Source organism: Oncorhynchus tshawytscha, linkage group LG26, assembly GCF_018296145.1.
Source record: "Oncorhynchus tshawytscha isolate Ot180627B linkage group LG26, Otsh_v2.0, whole genome shotgun sequence".
NCBI lineage: Eukaryota > Metazoa > Chordata > Actinopteri > Salmoniformes > Salmonidae > Oncorhynchus > Oncorhynchus tshawytscha.
The window spans coordinates 13984441-14005729 of NC_056454.1; the positions used below are offsets into that span (position 1 = coordinate 13984441).

Genomic DNA, 21289 nt, shown 5'->3' on the forward strand with positions numbered 1-21289 from the left:
ATTGCAAAAATCACTGAAGTTGGAGACTTTTATCTCCCTCACCAACTTCAAACATCTGCTATCTGAGCAGCTAACCGATCGCTGCAGCTGTACATTACCGTCTATCGGTTAATAGCCCCCCACAATTTTACCTACCTCATCCCCATACTGTTTTTATTTATTTACTTTTCTGCTTTTTTGCACACCAATATCTCTACCTGTACATGTCCATCTGATAATTTATCACTCCAGTGTTAATCTGCAAAATTGTAATTATTCGCCTACCTCCTCATGCCTTTTGCACACAATGTATATATCTTTTTTTTCTACTGTGTTATTGACTTGTTAATTGTTTACTCCATGTGTAACTCTGTGTTGTCTGTTCACACTGCTATGCTTTATCTTGGCCAGGTCGCAGTTGCAAATGAGAACTTGTTCTCAACTAGCCTACCTGGTTAAATAAAGGTGAAATAAAAAAATAAAAAAATAAAATGTATTAATCCCAAAATAACATGCAAAACAGGCACCAAAAAAAAAATCTATATATTTTTTTGCTAAACAGGTGGTGCTCAAAACAGCCTGAATGACTGGTCGCCACTGGAGATGGTCTTACTCAGTTTCGCTCAGAAAATGCCTCCCTCAACAATCTGCCGCCTAATCCTGTAATTTACCATGCACTAGTATACACGAACTGTAATGAGCGGGTAGGCCGTGAGTCTGGCCTCATTTAGACATCCATCATCAGCGTGATGGGATAGAGCATAAAATGAACAACCGCCACCCACCCAATGCTGTTAAGAATGTCTATTTTAAACAGCCACATTGGGGGTGGTCAATTTGCAGGGCTCTAGCAAGCGTTACATTCACTAATAAAAATAGTCACAAGTCAAGTATGAGCACGTGCGGTTAGGGTTAGAAAAGTATTTCTGCTGTTTTGTTTTTTAACTACTAATTGCACAAAGAAATATGAATCCTATATCCCACCTTACGTAGGAAGACTGTCTAGCAAGGGAGTTGTGTGCACAGAGTGGTGCTGATGATAGATTCATTTTTGGAGGCACTGCGCACAGAAAAGAAAGTTGGTCGAATTTAGTCTAAAGTCTACAAAGTGAGACTTTGTCCTCGTGTTTCTTGGCAATTCACACTGCCTTCGGAAAGTATTCAGACCCTTTCACTTTGAGCACATTTTGTTACGTTACAACATTCTTCTAAAATGGATTAAATAAAAAAATAAAAAAAATCTATCTACACACAAACACCCCATAATGACAAAGCGAAAACAGCACCTTTGGCAATGATTACAGCCTCGAGTCGTCCTGGATATGACGCTACAAGCTTGGCACACCTGTATTAGTGGAGTTTCTCCCATTCTTCTCTGCATATCCTCTCAAGCTCTGTCAGGTTGGATGGGGAGCGTCGCTGCACAACTATTTTAGGTATTTTCAGAGATGTTTGATCGGGTTCAAATCTGGGCTCTGGCTGGGCCACTCAAGGACATTCAGAGACTTGTCCCCAAGTCATTCCTGCATTGTCTTGGCTGTGTGATTAAGGTCGTTGTCCTGTTAGAAGGTAAACCTTCGCCCCAGTCTGAGGTCCTGAGCGCTCTGGAGCAGGTTTTCATACTTTACGCCGTTCATCTTTCCCTCGATCCTGATTTGTCTCCCAGTCGCTGCTGCTGGTAAACATCCCAACAGCATGATGCTGCCACCACCATGCTTCACCGTAGGGATGGTATTGGCCAGGTGATGAGCGGTGTCTGGTGTCCTCCAGACATGACCCTTGGCATTCAGGCCAAAGAGTTCAATCTTGTTTCATCAGACCAGAGAATCTTGTTCTTATGGTCTGAGAGTCCTTTAGTTGCCTTTTGGCAAATTCCAAGCTGGCTGTTATGTGCCTTTTACTAAGGAGTGGCTTCCGTCTGGCCACTCTACCATAAAGGTCTGATTGGTGGAGGGCTGCAGGGATTCTCCCATCTCAACAGAGGAACTCTGGAGCTCTGTCAGAGTGACCATTGGGTTCTTGGTCAGAGTGGCCATCGGGTTCTTCGTCACCTCCCTGACCAAGGTCCTTCTCCCCCGGTTGCTCAGTTTGGCTGTGTGTCCAGCACTAAGAAGAGTCTTGGTGGTTCCAAACTTCTTCCATTTAAGAATGATGAAGGCCACTGTGTTCTTGGGGACCTTCAATGCTGTGGACGTTTTTTCGTACCCTTCCCTATATCTGTCCCTCGCCACAATCCTTTCTCGGGGCTCTACAAACAATTCCCTTGATCTCATGACTTGGTTTTTGCTCTGACATGCACTGTCAACTGTGGGACCTTATATAGACAGGTGTGTGCCTTTCCAAATCATGTCCAATCAATTGAATTTACCACAGGTGGACTTCAACCAAGTTTTAGAAACATCTCAAGGACATCTCAATGAAAACAAGATGCACCTGAGCTCAATTCTGAGTCTCATAGCGAAGGTCCTGAATTCTTATGTAACTAAGGTTTTTCAGTTTTTTTTATTTTATACATTTGCTAACATTTCTAAAAACCTGTTTTCTCTTTGTCATTATGGGGTATTGTATGTAGATTGATGAGACTTTTAATAGCACTGCTAGCTTAGTTTGGGTTAAGTGTTTTGAACTCTAAGCACATATAGAAATTTATTTGCTTGGGCATTAATCATGCAAACACAATGTGTTTTTATTGTGACATGGCATCAGTGATATTAGAACCTAGGATCTTCTGTTCCCTATCCATGAAATTAGTCTACTGCACCACCAGGATGGAGCTAGCATGCCATGTTTTTTAACTCATTCAAAGTTGTTAATTTTAGTCTATTCAAAAAGACCCCATTTCAAAAGAAACAAGCACTCATTAAGATCAGGTGTGGCCAATTAGTGGGCACGGCCAACACACCTGATCACACTTAACAAGATAGAGGATAGAGAGAGTTTTGTTGATGCTGAGTATGGAATGTACAGTATATGTGTTTAAATAACATTCTGAGAATGTTCTTCAAACATAACTGATGTTTTTTTGTGGTATTTATGGAAGTTTTCTAAATGTTCTGAGAACATGACTTTAAACAGAACCATGAGGAAATCTGCAAAAAAGTACTGAAATTCCCACAGAAGTACGTTGTGTAACATTTTCTGAACAATTTGAGAACATTACTTTAAATAGAACCATGGGGAAATCTGTAGGAAACGTTATGCTGAAGTACTGAAATTCCCACCTAAGAAACATATGGTTCTCAGAACGTTATGTGTTAGCTGGGTAATGTCTTCACATATAACCATCTGTCATCATCCTGTTGTAATTATAGAAATGTAGTTATTATGGCGTACAGTGCTTGTCTCTTCATTAAGTTGAGCAGTGCATGGTGGGTAATTGCACAGTGCACTAGTAATGATGAAAAACTTAGCTGTTCATTTCTCTAGCATGCTGTTGTTTTCCCTTGGAGTAATATGCTACAGTTCCCTGCAGTGGTCTGGGCTTCCTCTTGTCAAGCCAGCGGTGCATTACGTTGAGACAATACTCTACATAGGCCTACACTGCTACACACAGCCTTCACCAGAGTCCTGCTATTTTAAAGTAAGATCAAATTAAAGTATGATATGTGCCACATAAATGTTCACTTGTTGTAAGGCCATTCAGGGCAGACAGAAAAGAGAGGTGGAGTGGAGAGGTGTACTGTCAAGGTGAGTTCTACTATTAATAAATAGGATGTCCATGACGCCTTCTCTTTTGGCTCAGTGCATTTTTGGACACGGTAGGCCCTGGGGGAGGAGAACAAAGATCAGTGGGCAGCAGCACAAGTGTTGGCCTCTTCCTGGCAGGGATCCAGCTCTGTGTTTGGAAACAGGTCTTCACAGAGCAGCTCAACCCTGGTGGAAGGAGAACAGCAGATACAATATGTCACAGGCATCTGATACCAGAGGGTTAGGTGGGTTGATAAAGGGTTTATAGGTTCTCTTAAGCCAGAAGCAAACCACCCTGCATCCCACTGCTGTCTTGCTTCTGAAGCTAAGCAGGGTTGGTCGTGGTCAGTCCTTGGATGGGAGACCAGATTCTGCTGGAAGTGGTTTTGGAGGGTAAATATGAGGCACCCTTTTCTCTTTTCTAACAAAAAAAAGAATATCCCATTTTCCCAGGGCAGTGATTGGGGACATTGCTCTGTGTAGGGTGCTGTCTTTCGGGTGGGACGTTATAAACAGGTGTCCGGACTCTCTGTGGTCACTAAAGATCCCATGGCACTTATCTTAAGTGTAGGGGTGTTAACCCCAGGTGTCCTGGCTAAATTCCCAATCTGGCTCGTTCTTCCCCACTCCACTGTAACTATTCCCCAGGTTGTTGCTGTAAATGAGAATGTGTTCTAGGTCAAGTGATCGGGTAAAATCAAAAGGTCTGGGAGTTAGGATCTTTGACTCATCTCTCCAGACAGACAGAGCGGTCTCCAGCACACAGCTCGACACCACCACCTGTCCCACGGTGCAGCCTGAGAGATGAGCCTTATTGTTTCAGACGTGCCTAATGATTTATTTACAGCCTCTGCTGTGCCATGCTTAAAATTAGCAACAACAGCTTTCCCACCAAGTGGGTCTTGATAGGATCTGCATGTTCTGCCTAGCATCGGGGCTGAATAAGTGATGCTGCTGGGGAGGGAATTTAATAGCCCCACTCATTCCACAGGATCCTATCTGTGGGTCCTTTGTAGTTGTGTGTAGAAGCTTATATATTAAGAGGATTAAGATTTATTCACAGTGGTGCATCGAAGAACTAACTGACAGACTTTGATTTAAGCCAAGCCATGCCCCTGCTCTGGGTGTATTTTGAAATATGTCAATAAAAAGGGCAAGTATGTCCAATACTGTAGACTTATCTGTTATGCACTGCAGTCAGATGGCACCTGATCCCCAAACTGTTCAGACATGTTTTTATGTTTCACTCTTGAATAACTTTGAAGACCTGACTTATGCAAGGTGACCCTAAAGAACAGACCTTCTGATAGGTGTGTTTCTGGGCATGCTCAGCCAATTAAATCTTCTCTAGATGTTATGTCCAACTATTAGATAGCTGAGGCTGTGAATTGACTGCTGTACTCGGCTCTCAAGTGAACATTTTCAATTATATGATATTATAGTCTCTCTTTGTGTGGTTGGTCTTAGACTCCTGCTGCTTGTCAGTATAGGTAGTGGAGGTGGTTCAACATAAGTAACCTGATATCTGAAGATGAGTTACCTTGGCTGAGACCTAGGCTTTAAATCGATGTGCTAACCTGGTCTCAGTATTTTATTACTCTTCCTGGGATCCACACAAAGCATAAAACATGACATAATACAAAACATTGATAGACAATAACAGTTCAAGGACTGAACTACACAAATATATACAGTACACAGTTAATGTCGGAAGTTTACATACACTTAGGTTGGAGTCATTAAAACTTGTTTTTCAATCACTCCACAAATTTCTTGTTAACAAACTATGAGGTGAGAACATCTACTTTGTGCATGACACAAGTCATTTTTCCAACAATTGTTTACAGACAGATTATTTCACTTATAATTCACTGTAGCACAATTCCAGTGGGTCAGAAGTTTACATACACTAAGTTGACTGTGGCTTTAAACAGCTTGGAAAATTCCAGAAAATGATGTCATGGCTTTAGAAGCTTCTGATAGGCTAATTGATATAATTTGAGTCAATTGGAGGTGTACCTGTGGATGTTTTTCAAGGCCTACCTTCAAACTCGGTGCCTCTGCTTGATATCATGGGAAAATCAAAAGAAATCAGCCAAGACCTCAGAAAAAAGTTGTAGACCTCCACAAGTCTGGTTCATTCTTTCCAAATGCCTGAAGGTACCACGTTCATCTGTACAAACAATAGTACGCAAGTATAAACATCATGGGATCACGCAGCCATCATACCGCTCAAGAAGGAGACGCGTTCTGTCTCCTAGAGATGAACGTACTTTGGTTCGAAAAGTGCAAATCAATCCCAGAACAACAGCAGAGGACCTTGTGAAGATGCTGGAGGAAACAGGTACAAAAGTATCTATATCCACAGTAAAATGAGTCCTATATTGACATAACCTGAAAGGCCGCTCAGCAAGGAAGAAGCCACTGCTCCAAAAACCGCCATAAAAAAGCCAGACTACGGTTTGCAACTGCACATGGGGACAAAGATCGTACTGTTTGGCCATAATGACCATTGTTATGTTTAGAGGAAAAAGGGGGAGGCTTGCAAGCAGAAGAACACGATCCCAACCATGAAGCACAGGGGTGGCAGCATCATGTTGTGGGGGTGCTTTTCTGCAGGAGGGACTGGTGCACTTCACAAAATAGATGGCAACATGAGGCAGGAAAATTATGTGGATATTTTGAAGCAACATCTCAAGACATCAGTCAGGAAGTTAAAGCTTGGTGGCAAATGAGTCTTCCAAATGGAAAATGACCCCGATCATACTTCCAAAGTTGTGGCGAAATGGCCTAAGGACAACAAAGTCAAGACGGTTAGGTTGGTGCTTGTGACTCCCATCACCCAGTTGATGTGTATCAGCAGCTGGGCTGGCTGCAGGGAGGAGAAGGTCACTGACAGTAGTGTAAGTGTTGTGGAGATATTTGAAACCCAGTCAGTAAGTTACACATTTCCTCCCTTGGTTTCCTTTTCCATTTAGAGGTTCTAGTTGACCTTACACTTGCTAATTGATACAGTTGTCCTGTTTTTGCACTTCATTATACAGAAACATATAAGCAGTGGTTGAAATGTGCCGGTGCTCGCGTATAGAGTACATAAAACTGGCACCTCATATTTTTTTACTACTTGAGTACCGTCATTTTTTTAAATAGAATACTGGCTCTAAAATAGGAACCAACCCTGGTGGCGTAGAATCACAGTGAGTATCGGTACCTTTTCCATTACGCTTCAAGCAGTGCTTATAAGTCACATAACAAGCATGTTGATGGGTTTGTTATTAGTTCAGACTAATAGCCGTTGTTATGGCAGGCCTTTGAGCATGAATATTGTACCATAAAGAGGGGTTCCATTCTGGAGTGTACCAGCCTCAACTGAATGCTGACTAATTCACCTCAGGGCTTTACAGTAGAGGTGGCAGAGATGCAGCATAGCGGAGTGCCAAGTTTTTAAACTGTCATAAACTCTCCTCCAAGATGAATATTGCCTGTGAGACTTGAATTATCTCTGTATGGAATAATGTAACAGTGATTCCAATTTTATGAGCTTGTTTTTCTCAGTCTTTTGCAATCAATTTAATTTAGCTTTATGTGTCTTCGCTAGTTTAATTGCCTGGTATTTTGTCCCTCGTGTTTCCCATGCTGTAAGCATAAAATATGTAAATTATAATATTTCCCTAATATAAAAGTGATAGAGCAACAAATAAGAGAGGATGGTTTCTTTTTGAAGACTGTGATATTGATCATTTGATTCACATCGTATCTGAATGTCATTAGTTTTGCATCCCTTCCTCTGAGTGCATGGTAGAGGTCTTCTCGGGTCCACAAAGTTGGACCCATACCTGAACTGACCCGGACCCAAACAGATCTGATCATTTAAACAAAGGAGCATCTGGACCCGAACGGACCAGATAACAATCAAACCCGATTGGACCCGTGTGACAGAAATGATTCTTTTCAGCAACGTTGCTCTTCTGTTTAATGAATAGGTGGGTTGGTTGTTTAGCAACAAAACTGACATATGCGCAACTATGGGGCAATCTGCTTAGATTGTTGACAACATGTAAGCTATATTTCGTCTCCAATATTTATTGAAAACACACATTTGCACAGTGAGCACATGTTGTCTTTCAAATACGCCATTACATTTGGTGGTTAGCTGGCTAGAGAATCTTTATCATATTAGCATTGACATGAAATCCGTCAAAACACCTCAAAACAAGAGATGGTATCAAGAACAAGATGAAACGAGCTGAAACGAGCCACTTGCTATTCTCCACATGGCAGCTTCTCGTCATTCTTGCTGGCAATCTGGCCGTCCAGAATCACAACAACATGCTGTCTTCTGCCCCATGAAAGCGTGTACATCGTTTTCATGACGTTGTCAGCTAATATGTTGGCTAGGCCTTCTATTAGTCAATAGATTCACCTTATTAGCGTCAAATAAATATGCTATAGGATATGCAGGCCGTGGTCTGTTAGTCAGCTGGGTCTATCAGCTGTAGTTACATAAACCCAAAACCCGATGACGATTAAACAGGACCCTACCCGGACACAAGGGAAAAGTTTGGATCATGGGTCGGGTCTCGGGTATTCGGGTTCGTGTGGACCCTTGAAGACCTCTAGTGCATGGAGAGGGCGAACAGAGAGATCATCATATAATATGACACAGTGGAACATGGAGCGAGATGTCATTTGAAACATTATGCATATTTTTCGAGATGTCCATGTACACTCAAGAAAACACAAACCACTACCTGCTCTATTGATACCCTTAAACTTCACGTTTCAGAAGTTTGATGGCAAATAACCTGCCGTCCAGTCCATTGTCAGAACGTACAACACACTGACAGATACACAGAGATAGAGCTACCATCATCATTTCATGACTGCTGAAAGTTCAAATTTGCAGCTCAAAGCACCAGTCAGCTGTGTCACTTTTTTCAGAACCGCGTTCAGCTGTCTGACAAAAATGTATTCCACACCAAAGCCATTTGTCTCACCAGGAACAATAGATTTCACAAGGTCTGTCTATTGGAACATTTGTAGACTGTGATGGAATAGGCTGTGGAATCAGTTCTATTCTGACCCCTTGACTTTTCCCTCATTTTGTTACCTTTCCACATTTTGTTGCTGAGCTCAGTTTTCGAGTCTCATAGCAAAGGGTCTGAACACTTATGTAAATAAGGTATTTCATTTTTTTATTTTGAATACATTTGCATTATGGGATATTGTGTGTAGATTGATGAGGAAAACAATTAATTGAATCAATTTAAGAATAAGGCTGTACATAACAAAATTTGGGAAAAGGGAAGGGGTCTGAATATTTTCAAAATGCACTGTATGTGACGCAGCACGAGATTTTCGGGGACCACCTTTGGCTTGTGGGCCCTACTTTCAGAACTACTGGCTAAAAAGTGTACAAAAGTACCAGAGAATCTCCTTAAAACTCACCACATGCTGTGCTGCACCTTGTCAACTTCCATATAGTTTTTTATCACATCTCTTCTCTGCCAGGCTGTTTCGCCATCGATATTTCATACCAGTAATCATCCAATTATGTGTTATCATGAGAAAACACAGAGCCATGTATCATGCCAGTAGTCTTATCAACACAATATATATTCAAACTTCTGAAGAAGAATTATAAATACTGTAGGAATCCAACCCTGAGAAAGACCTTCATACATCATGTTGTATCGGGAGAGCTGGTATAAGGCTTTGATGTGTAAATGTAAGGCAACAGCCAGGCTCACATGGAATTATGATACACAATGATAGAGTGGAGGATAGAGAAATAGCTGGAAAACATACTCACGAAAACAGGTCCTGTGTATAATGGACAGTCTGGTTCGATCGACAAAGTACTTGGACTCGTCTTTCAGGTTAAGAAAGAACTGTTTCTGTCGGTCCATTGGGGGAAAAAGGCGATTGTGAGAAGAAAGGTGGTCAAGAAAGATTTAGGTGCAACCTTTCCCTGTAATGTGTGTATCTGTTAATAGAATCTGGCACCTATTAGAGAGAGACGTGGTTATTGCAAAAACATTTGAAAGTTGTGTCCATAAATCTGCATGGGGCTATAAATCAAGTAATGACTTGTTGTGTACAGAGGAACTGTATAATAGCCCTTCTTACAAACCAGCGTTCAAAACACTCCACCTGCAGCCTGGGAGAAAGGCATGTCACATTGTGATGAATGGTCGCCTTTGTACTGCACTCCTAACACAGATTTACCCCTTGTTGTAAAATAAATCTTGATAAATTGAGTCTATTTTCATTGCTTTGACTAATTATTTCACAATGTTGCTTGAGTCTGTGAGGTGTAGCCTACCGGCTCCATTCCAGCTCAGTATGGTTAAAGCGCCTGCAGCAATGTGTGTGTCTGTGTCTAAACAGGAAAGAGTTGTCTTTTTCTTATAGTGTCCTCTCTGACAGACAGTCAGCCGCCTGGTCCAGTCATATAGCAGACATTATGATTGGCTCTCTGCATGACATCCAGCATTATGGAGATGGATTGGAGTAATAAACTCTGGCTGGCTGCCCACGCTACACAACAGAGACTAATACACCGACACAGACCGGACAAATATACAGCGGCAGAAAACATACCAATGCTTACAAACAGGGGAAAATGCAATGCCAGAGAATCTACTACACAAGCTGTTCTGTTATTCGTTTTATTCCCTGCAAAGTCGTATTGATTCCTGAAATGGTGATGGATGCAACATTGTCGATGTTTTGGATGACTTGAAATGCTATAATGAAAACCCCTGTTAAGAAATCTCGAATGAGATGACAGACTCTGATCTACCAGCACATCTATCTGGCTCAGGTCTGGTTGAAGAAATACTATTGCCACAGGAATTGGCATAAGTTTTGCTAGGTTTTCATAGTGCAGAATGTTCTTCCATGGTCATTTCCCGAAAAATGCTGGTAAGGCACATTTACTTACTTTTTCCATTTTGGCCCCCAGTCTCCAAACACTTAGAGTCAATGACTGAGCCATGAATGTAAAAGAGCAACCTTTTATTGCCACTTTACTTAATCAACTTAAAATGGCAATGTGTCACCGGTAGGCATTGCTTAGTGAAGTGCAGTGGCGCTGGAACACATAATTACACTGTAGGACTGTTAAAGTGAGTCTTTAAGAGCTGTTCGGATCATTCTGTATAAGTGCTGCTGGGTAGTCTCTCTCAGATTCATGCTCCCTAGCTTACCCCCTTTTTGCTGTTGACTTTCAGCATGCTGCCATGGCAACTAAACAGCCTCTGTCTCTCAATCAAGCTGGATTTGATTTTAAACATTCTAAATGTGGATAGATCCCTTCAATTGTAGAAATGATGTGTGTATTCAAAAACACTCTATCGTGGCTAATATTATGAACACAATGTAATTTGCCTGCTGAGTCACGTGCATCACGCTTGGAAGTTGGCATGAGTATGGGCTGTAGTCACTCAGGCTCTCTACATCTGCTAGCAAGGAACTATATCATGGCTGGACTACTAATGCGACCCTGCACAGTTCAGCCTGAGATGCTTTGGATATTACTCTCATTGAATTAGGTCTAGTGTTACACATTGTAGTGCCATCTTACTGTAACTAAGCACATCTGTCTGTGAATTATTAACTAATTGAAAAGACAATAGTTTTGCTGTTGCAACTAGTCACTGACTGCAGATTCAGGGACAATTCAATGATTTTAATGCACAGGGGCCGAATGTAGCTGGGAATTTTTGAAACATAACTTTAAAAATGGTTCAGTGCGTGCGTGTGTGTCGGGGAGCATTGCAGGCAGACCTTGTGCTACTGGGATGTCTTTGTCCAGAACATTCTTTGCGTTAACTTTTCAGGTTGACGAGAGATGAGATGTACTTCTATGTTTTATAGCCAAGAAAGAATGGAATTTACAAGCTGAAAATAATCGGGTCCGTAACTACATGTGAAGACACTGAGGTCCAGACCTCTGACATGTTTCATAATAAAATATGTATACTGTATATTGTATACATTAAAGAAAATCAATTACGGGTCAACATCTAAATATTGCTTCCAGAGTTGACCAAAGCTCAGAATGCCTATATTCTTGATCTGACTAATCGCGCCTGCCTATTTGCAAATGATTGGAATCATGAACAGTGGTTTGTTGGTTATGTTCACCTGCGTCCCCTGGATTGAGATGCCGGGCAGAAGGCAATTCTAAAACCTCCCCGCAACTCCTGACGTGTCTACAGACATCCCCCAAACAAACAAAAAAACACTCTCGAGAGACCAAGCGCACAACTGGTAATACACTAAATACACTACATGGCCAACAGTGTGTGGACACCTGTTTGTCAAATATCTCATTCCAAAATCATGGGCATTAATATGGAGTTGGTCCCCCTTTGCTGCTATAACAGCTTCCATTCTGTCACAAGAGCATTTGTGAGGTCGGGCACTGATGATAGGCGGTTAGGCCTGGCCCGCAGTTGGCAATCCAATTCATCCCAAAGATATTTGATGGGGTTGTGGTCAGGGCTCTGTGCAGGCCAGTCAAGTTCTTCCACACCGATCTCGAATAACCATTTCTGTGTGGACCTCGCTTTGTGCATGGGGGCATTGTTATGCTGAAACAGGAAAGGGCCTTCTCCAAACTGTTGCCACAAAGTTGGAAACACAGAATCGTCTACAATGTCATTGTATGCTGTAGCGTTAAGATTTCCCTTCACTGGAACTAAGGGGCCATGAAACAACCAACAAACAAAGCCCCAGAATATTATTACTCCTCCAACAAACTGTACAGGTGGCAATATGCATTCGGGCAGGTAGCATTCTCCTGACATCTGCCAAAGCCAGATTCGTACATCGGGCCTCCAGATGGTGAAGCGTGATTCATCACTTCAGAGAACGCGTTTCCATTGCTCCAGAGTCTAATGGCGGCGAGCTTTACATCACTCTAGCCAAAGCTTGGCATTGCGCATGTTGATCTTAGGCTTGAGTGCAGCTGTTCGGCCATGGAAAACCATTTCATGAAGCGCCTGACGAAAAGTGCTGACGTTGCTTCCAGAGGAAGTTTGGAACTCGGTAGTAAGTGTTGCAGCCAAGGACAGAGGATTTTTTACGCGCTTCAGCACTCGTCGGTCCCACTCTGTGGGCTTGTGTGACCTACCACATCACGGCTGAGCCATTGTTACACATAGACATTTCCACTTCACAATAACAGCACTTACAGTTGACCAGGGCAGCTCTAGCAGGGCAGAAATTTGACGAACTGACTTGTTGAAAAGGTGGCATTCTATGACTGTGCCATGTTAAAACTCACTGAGCTCGTCAGTAAGGCCATTCTACTGTCAAGGTTTGTCTATGGAGATTGCATGGCTGTGTGCTCAATTTTATACAGCTGTCAGCAACGTGGCTGAAATAGCCAAATCCACTCATTTGAAGGGTTGTCCACATACTTTTGTATATATAGTGTATGTCAGTCAGATAGCAAGCTGCCAGCAGAAACTTATATTTCAGTAATGTTGAAGGACTAGTATTAGGCTTCTCATTCAGCAAGAAGGATGAAGAAGGATGAAGTAAGAAGCTAACGTTATACGGAGCCTACCTCAGCAGGAGCAAAACATTGGCTACTAATTCTCATAATAACTTTTAATTACAGAGAGTAGGCTACTGAGAGACAGTAAAGTGGCGCTCAGTGGTGAGACTGAGGCAGGTTGCAATGCATGCAGGAGGAAGCAGAGATTCTGAAAATCAACCTGCAATAGAGAATTCTGGGAAATATTATAATGCTGGGCGTGGTTTTGAGCAAAGATACATTTGTAATTTTACTCAACAAGCTAGTTCAAATTCAGCTCACTTTGAGCAGAGTTTGTTGAGTAAACAAACGTTAACACAGGCTCAAATTCTTGTCCTTTTGAAGTCCACTCAACTCGCAGAATAACGCTGATTAAGCAAGTGGTTCAGTTGTCTTTTTAAACATTGAAGGCCACTTTATTCAATAAATAGGATGTATGGAATGGAAGCAGGCTGAAGAACTCAGTTAATAGAATAGTGTCTCCACAGAGAAATAACACATTTGCAACACACTGTGCCTTAGACTGATGCGTTGTTACTGCTAGCTTTCTCAATCTCAAGAAATTCATCGGCAGACAGCTAGACAAAAGGAAATCAGGGGGACAGAGGGAGATTCAGAGTGTATTTTTCACAGTGGAAGAAGAGAATGAGAAATGATTTAGGGGAAAGAATGGAGGTGCAGTAATGACTTTGTGATGGAGGGATAGTGAGGATAAGGCCGATATAGAATAGAAAGATTGAGATTGAGGGGTTTTTCTGACGGTCATGGCTGCCAAAAAAGGAAATATATACTGTCTGGGGTTCAACCAGTGGTGTGACCAATTAGAAACAAATAGTCTTTAACAGACAGGGAGGACAAGGAGTATATTGAAGAGCATGCACAGTACATTATATGTGAACACACTCCATCCACTGGTTTTAGTCAACGTCACTATCTACTGATATGAATCAGCGTTTATTCTCACGAGAGGCTAAAGTTGACCATCATTTTGATGTGAATTCTAAAATAGGTTTGGAATGTTTTTACAGTACCTATTGTACTTTCTACATGGAATCGGTTATTTTACAGTTTGAAAACAGTTTAAACCAGTTTTCACAGACTTGCTTTAGTAGAATAAAATATATTTCTAATTGTGTGATAAGGCTGTTGATTCCCGGTGCCTATGATAGAATACTGCAATACCAACGACTGTAAAAGAGCACACCACCAATAATTGGATACTATGAAAAAGGGGGTAAAATTCAAACAAAAAAAAGAGAGCACACCACAATCTCACCATCTTCCACCATCTTGTGTGTTTTATTTTATTCCTCATGTAAATCTACATTGTTGAGGAAGGGCTTGTGAGCAAGCATTTCACGGTAAAGTTGATTCGATTTAAAAAATGTTATTTAGTTAGGTCAATATGTTTGTCTGGTAGGCTGGACTCTGTTTTATAGGCAGAAATACTCAAGATGTCAGAATACCTATCACACAGGTTTGGATCTGCCTGAATTAAGCCAACCTGTGACCAACCTGTGGTTCTAAAGCATTGATAACGCCTTGATATGCTATCACTTATGACTCCCAGTGTGGGTTGGAAAAAATATCACAAATGTAAGATCAATAACCTAAGATATACCCTTATGTGCTATAGCACCAACCACCTGTTCTAATGCATAGATACAAAAGGACACCACAGTCTAGTACCTCCACACCGTCTAGACATTTCTGAATTGTCCCAAAATATGAGGGTGTTATACAGTACATGGATGTGAGATTTCAGTAGGCTCAGTAATAGCACCATGATAGCAGTCTATTATTCCCCCCATAGATGATAGCATTTACACTCCAGGAGAAAAGCTTATTACTGAGCGATGTTCCCCTTCACCAGCATATCTGTGTCATAGAGTGCAGTCAGACCGAGCACTGCCAAAACCAGAGCTGCTCTGGACCCGGGGAGACAGAGAGCTCACACCATCAGTACCTCTGTTCTACTTGTCATATTATTTTCCACCAACCTGTCTTATCTTTAAAGGGACGTTTGTCCATGCAAGTTTAATGTGAAGGATTAGTGTGGACACATGGTGGACTGAGATAAATCTGTTCTCAAACAGTAGGTATAGGCCAGACATTTAAATTGATTCCATAAATGTGGAGCCCTGTAGTAAGCTGTTGTAGTAGCTTCTTCTACATGCAGCTCTATACAGCGCATTTGGAAAGTATTCAGACCCCTTTTTCCTCATTTTGTTACATTACAGCCTTATTCTAAAATGGATTACAAATTTTTAAAATTACTCATCAATCTTCACACAATACCCCATAATGACAAAGCAAAAACAGGTTTTTAGAAATGTGTTATTAACATAATTATTCAGACCCTTTGCTATGAGACTCCAAATTGAGCTCAGGTGCATCCTGTTTCTATTGATCATCCTTGAGATGTTTCTACAACTTGATTGGCATCCACCTGGGGTAAATTAAATTGATTGGACATGATTTGGAAAGGCACACACCTGTCTATATATGGTTGACAGTGCATGTCAGAACAAAACAAAGCCATGAGGTCGAAGGAATTATGCGTAGAGCTCCGAGACAGGATTGTGCCGAGGCACAGATCTGGGGAAGGGTACCAAAACATTTCTGCAGCAATGAAGGTCCCCAAGAACACAGTGGCCTCCATCATTCTTAAATGGAAGAAGTTTGGAACCACCAAGACTCTTCCGAGAGCTGGCTGCTCCCAGCCAAACTGAGCAATCGGGGGAGAAGGTGCCTTGGTCAGGGAAGTGACCAAGAACCCGATGATCACTCTGACAGAGCTCCAGAGTTCCTCTGTTGAGATGGGAGAACCTTCCAGAGGGACAACCACCTCAGCAGCATTCCACCAAACAGACCTTTATGGTAGAGTGGCCAGATGGAAGACACTCCTCAGTAAAAGGCACATGACAGCCCACTTGGAGTTTGCCAAAAGGCACCTAAAGGACTCTCAGACCATGAGAAACAAGATTCTCTGATCTGATGAAACCAAGATTGAACTCTTTGGCCTGAATGCCTAGCGTCACCTCTTGAGGAAACCTGGCACCATCCCTACAGTGAAGCATGGTGGTGGCAGCATCATGCTGTGGGGATGCTTTTCATTGGCAGGGACTGGGAGACTAGTCAGGATCGAAGGAAAGATGAACGGAGAAAAGTACAGAGAGATCCTTGATGAAAACCTGCTCCAGAGCGCTCAGGACCTCAGACTGGGGTGAAGGTTTACCTTCCAAGAGGTCTAACCTTCCAAGAGGTCTAACATCTCTGGAGAAAACTGAAAAAAGCTGCGCAGCGACGCTCCTCGTCCAACCTGACAGATCTTGAGAGGATCTACAGAGAAGAATGGGAGAAACTCCCAAGAAGACTTGAGGCTGTAATCGCTGATAAAGGTGCTTCAACAAAGTACTGAGTAAAGGGTCTGAATAAGTAGCAAGTCGCCGAGTGGTTAGAGCGTTGGGCCAGTAACCGAAAGGTTGCTAGATCGAATCCCCAAGCTGACAAGGTAAAAATTTGTTGTTCTGCCTCTGAACAAGGCAGTTAATCCACTGTTCCTAGGCCTTAACTGACTTGCCTAGTTAAATAAATGTTAAAATAAATGCATTTATTATATATAGATTTTTTTTTCATACATTTGCAAACATTTCTAAAATCCTGTTTTTGCTTTGTCATTATGGGGTATTGTGTGTAGATTGATGAGAAAAGATAAACAATTTGATACATTTTAGAATAAGGCTGTAACCTCAAGGGGTCTGAATACTTTCCGAATGCACTGTAGATGCTGTTGACTTGCACTGTAGTCATTTAATTAGTTTGATTCCAAGGGGGCTTTTTAACCCCAGGTTTTGATTCCATGGAGAATAACCAAAGATGCAAATTGTGAGGGGCTCATTCTGGAGCATTTGCTGTCATCAATAGCATGCAGAGATGTGTCCTCAGCTCACTGCAGTGTCATTAAACAGGTGCTTGCCAAGGTCGCTTATCATATGCAGGAGCATAACAAAGTGCCTGTAATGTCTCTGTCTAGGTTAAAGATTTACATTAAGGATTACACAAACAAGCAGTTTGAAGTAAACACCTTCCTTATACCGCCTCAGTGCAGCTCTGAAGTAATGAACAGTTATGTCAGGATATCTTTGTTCTGGTTCTTTTTTTTCTCTCTCCCTTTTGCTTTTTGATGGATACAAAATAGACCAGACAAAATCATTAAAATGCCATGCTTGGATAAATGGAGCTTGTAAAAGTTTTTTTTAGTGACAGGTGGACAAAAATATAAAGTCGAATCAATTATGTTTATTCTGCTTTCTCTTTTGTTGCTTCCGTGTCCCCAGTATAGTACAGTACTCTAATGTGCCACGTTCATTGTCACTACTATAATACGCCTTTGTGCTGCAGATTTCATTTCAGAATGTGCATCTCAGTTATTGTTATAGCTACCATAGGCATTAAGTATCCTATTTGGTCTTGTTAAATAGATAGTCCATTATGTTAATTAGATTGAAATTGGAAATGTGTGCAGCAGAGTCATACCATTTACTACCTCTGGCCCGTCATTGCAGTGTTTTCTAAAGCATAAGGGTCTATAAAGTGGGTAGCTGTACAGTATGCCAAGTATGCTGTGTGTAGCCAAAGCACTAGCAACATTCACTTTGTTAGCACGAGCAACATGCTCTTTGTTAGCACTAGCAACATGCACTTTGTTTTTGTCTGTAATAGACAGTAATTGCCCAATTATTCCATTCCAGAGATTTCTAAATGTATCACTACCACTAATTAATAAGAATATTATCTTTATTACTGTACCAACAATATGTAGTGTCATTTTTTTGTGTGTTTGGTGAAGGTATTACAGGCTTGGTGTCAGAGTTATATTAATACACTGCATGGGGATGCCCTCTTTCTAGGACCTATAGGGGAAGATTATGGCACTTTGTGGTTGGCAGCATTTAGCCATTTCCTAAAAGCATTAGTCTGAGTCTAAGGCCTTGTGTGAGAGATAATAATTACATCAGACTGCATTACCGTACAATCTGAGTAGATTCTCTCACAGGACTTCTGATACTTTTCAATTATCCAAAATATCAAAATACTTTTTCAATGTCACCCGAGCTGGGTTTTTGAACAGCTGAGAACTCATACAATTCTGTATTAGCATTTTATTTTATGGTGCACCCTACTGTGTGAAAGCTAAGCTTAATCTAGAGGCAGTACAAAGATAACTATTATCAAAAGCTGTTGGTTGTAACACGACTTGGTTGTAACACGACTTGATAAAACTTTGTCTTATTTTATTTAGCAGACGGGTGTGCTTGCTGAACCTATTAAGATCTATCTTTTTGTTCTGGCGTTAACATGTTATTTCTCTATTTTTCAGATGTAAATGGAGAAGCACAAGTGTCAAGAAGAAAAACAGGACATCTGCACGGTTTCAAACCGGATTTTCATTAAAAGGCAAACAACGACATCCATTCACTTTCCTCTAAAACAATCCATTACTGACAATTAATGTCAAGCAGCACATCAGTGCAGCATTATGCTGCCTTGCTGGAAGGAACACTGCTAATGGAAAGAAAGCCTTTTAAGATTCAATACATTGAATACAAATAAATGCACCAGAATGCCTTCAAAAGTCTCATGCTTGTACGTGTTGACGGTTGTTTGCTGGGCAAGTGCTCTTTGGTACTTGGGTATATCCCGGCCGACATCCTCCTATGTCAGTGGGCAGATGTCTTTGCCGATCCGGAAGACTGTGAAAACCCTTAAGAACACTACGTTCAGCAACATCCGGACGCGAACGCTGAACCCACACGCCTTCGACTTTGTCATCAACGAGCCTAAGAAATGTGAGAGCAACACGCCCTTCCTGGTCATCCTGATCAGCACCACACACAAAGAGTTCGATGCCCGTCAGGCCATCCGGGAGACCTGGGGCGATGAGAGCACCTACAGCGACATCCGCATCATCACCCTCTTCCTGCTGGGCCGCAACACGGACGCCGTCCTCAACCAGATGGTGGAACAGGAGAGCCAGATCTTCCACGACATTGTGGTGGAGGACTTCATAGACTCGTACCACAACCTCACCCTCAAGACCCTGATGGGCATGCGCTGGGTGGCCACCTTCTGCTCCCAGGCCCAGTACGTCATGAAGACAGACAGTGACATTTTCGTCAACATGGACAATCTGGTCTACAAGCTTCTGAAGCCCACCACCAAGCCCAAGAGGAGGTACTTCACGGGCTACGTCATCAACGGCGGTCCCATCAGAGACATGCGCAGTAAGTGGTACATGCCCAGAGACCTGTACCCCGAGGCTAAGTACCCCCCTTTCTGCTCGGGCACAGGGTACGTGTTCTCAGTGGACGTGGCTGAGCTGATCTATAAGACCTCTCTGCACACCAGACTGCTCCACCTGGAGGATGTGTACGTGGGACTGTGTCTCAGGAAGCTGGGCATCCACCCCTATCAGAACAGTGGCTTCAATCACTGGAAAATGGCCTACAGCCTGTGTAGGTACCGCCGTGTTATCACTGTCCACCAGATTTCACCGGAAGAAATGCACCGGATCTGGAACGACATGTCCAGCAAGAAACACCTCCGATGCTAGCACCTGGGGACAACTTGGACCCTTCTTCTGTTTTTTGGGGGGGTTTTTACCTCTCAACCTGGTGTTCTAACAAAGTTGTTTTCATTTTCTGACAATATTAGTTCTCTATAGGCTACTAGTATACTTCTACTGAATCCAATGTAGCTGTTGGGTGCATGAGGCTTGTAAAGTGCATGTTCTCATTCAAACACACACTAAGATAGTGTTGTTACCAGTCATTTTGTAATCTCTGGTCTAGAGCTGTAGACTTCAACAACTCATTTTGATGAACATTTACTCTGTACATTTACAAGTGAAACCAGAGAGGTATTATTGAAAGACAAAATGCTGTATATGTCAGTGCAAGTGTCTATCTACTTCCTGCCAAGTTCTCATGCTGTTTTGGGGATGGTACTTCCTTACAGCAGGAGAAAGCCTCCCCCACACCATGTCTCATCCCTCCTACCAGGCTTATGGATGGTCAACAGTTGTAGGCTACACCATAGTAAATACACATTGAAATAGAAAATAATGCTGCAACAATGACAACAACAATATCTAGATTCTGCAAACGTAGAACAAGTTGGAATGTTAATTGTTCTTTTCTATTGTTGCGATTTAATAAGAAATGAATACATCTCTACTGGATGTACTTTATCACTATTGTTAGTGATGTTCACTATTCACTATTGTTCAAAACTACATGTGTGGGTCAAACAGATGTTATAAATGTGATTCCCCCCCCTGGATATTTTTGTTTACATATTGGTGTAAATGTAACTGGCTCTTCATCTGGGAAGAGACAGGAAAATGCTTTTTACATTTAGATGTCATTGATCATTTCTACTCAAATTATTTTCTTACAGTGTACTTGAAGTATTTCATGGTGTCATGCTACCTGCTTCTGATAAAACTGGCTACTATTACTGTACTCTACGTAGGTCGGATTCACGACCACGACCAAGTATCAACAGACGTTACATATCATCTTGTGCACGTGGCAATTTACATAGTAACTTTTATCTAAATTCCCAAGTGAATCTATTATAATGTGTTATTTGGCATATCTTTACTGAATCACTGCTATTGAAATAATGGGAAATAATTCCATTTTCTGGAACTTGGGATAGCTGTTATGGCCCAAATGTCATTTTCAAATGTTTATTATTATTTTTTAAGTATTTAGTATTATAAGCTATTGTGACATTTGACTGTGAAAGTATAAAGATATATCCTGAAAGAGGTTCTTGTGATATAAAGTATGTTTTTTTACATAAAAAAATAAGTAATGAAACCTATTCAATGCCCTGTATACTTGGTGACCCTTAAGAGCAAGGGGATACCTACTCAATTGCACAATTGAATACATTGAACTGAAATGTGTCTTCTGCATTACACCCTACCACTCTGAATCATAGAGGTGCGTTAATCGACATCATCGGCGCCCAGTTGTTGTTGGGGGTTAACTGCCTTGCAAA

The 21289-nt window shown here is 41.7% G+C and overlaps 1 protein-coding gene across 1 annotated transcript in view; it reads left to right on the plus strand.

Annotated features, from left to right (window-relative positions):
* Window positions 1-21055, plus strand: part of b3galt1b (UDP-Gal:betaGlcNAc beta 1,3-galactosyltransferase, polypeptide 1b) — a 131901-nt gene extending 110846 nt beyond the window's left edge. The window contains exon 2 of the mRNA XM_024388933.2: window positions 18600-21055. Coding sequence (XP_024244701.1) covers window positions 18843-19832 — 990 coding nt within the window. The 5' untranslated portion in view covers window positions 18600-18842 and the 3' untranslated portion in view covers window positions 19833-21055. The remainder of the gene's footprint in view (window positions 1-18599) is intronic.
* The last annotated feature ends 234 nt before the right edge of the window (window positions 21056-21289 follow it).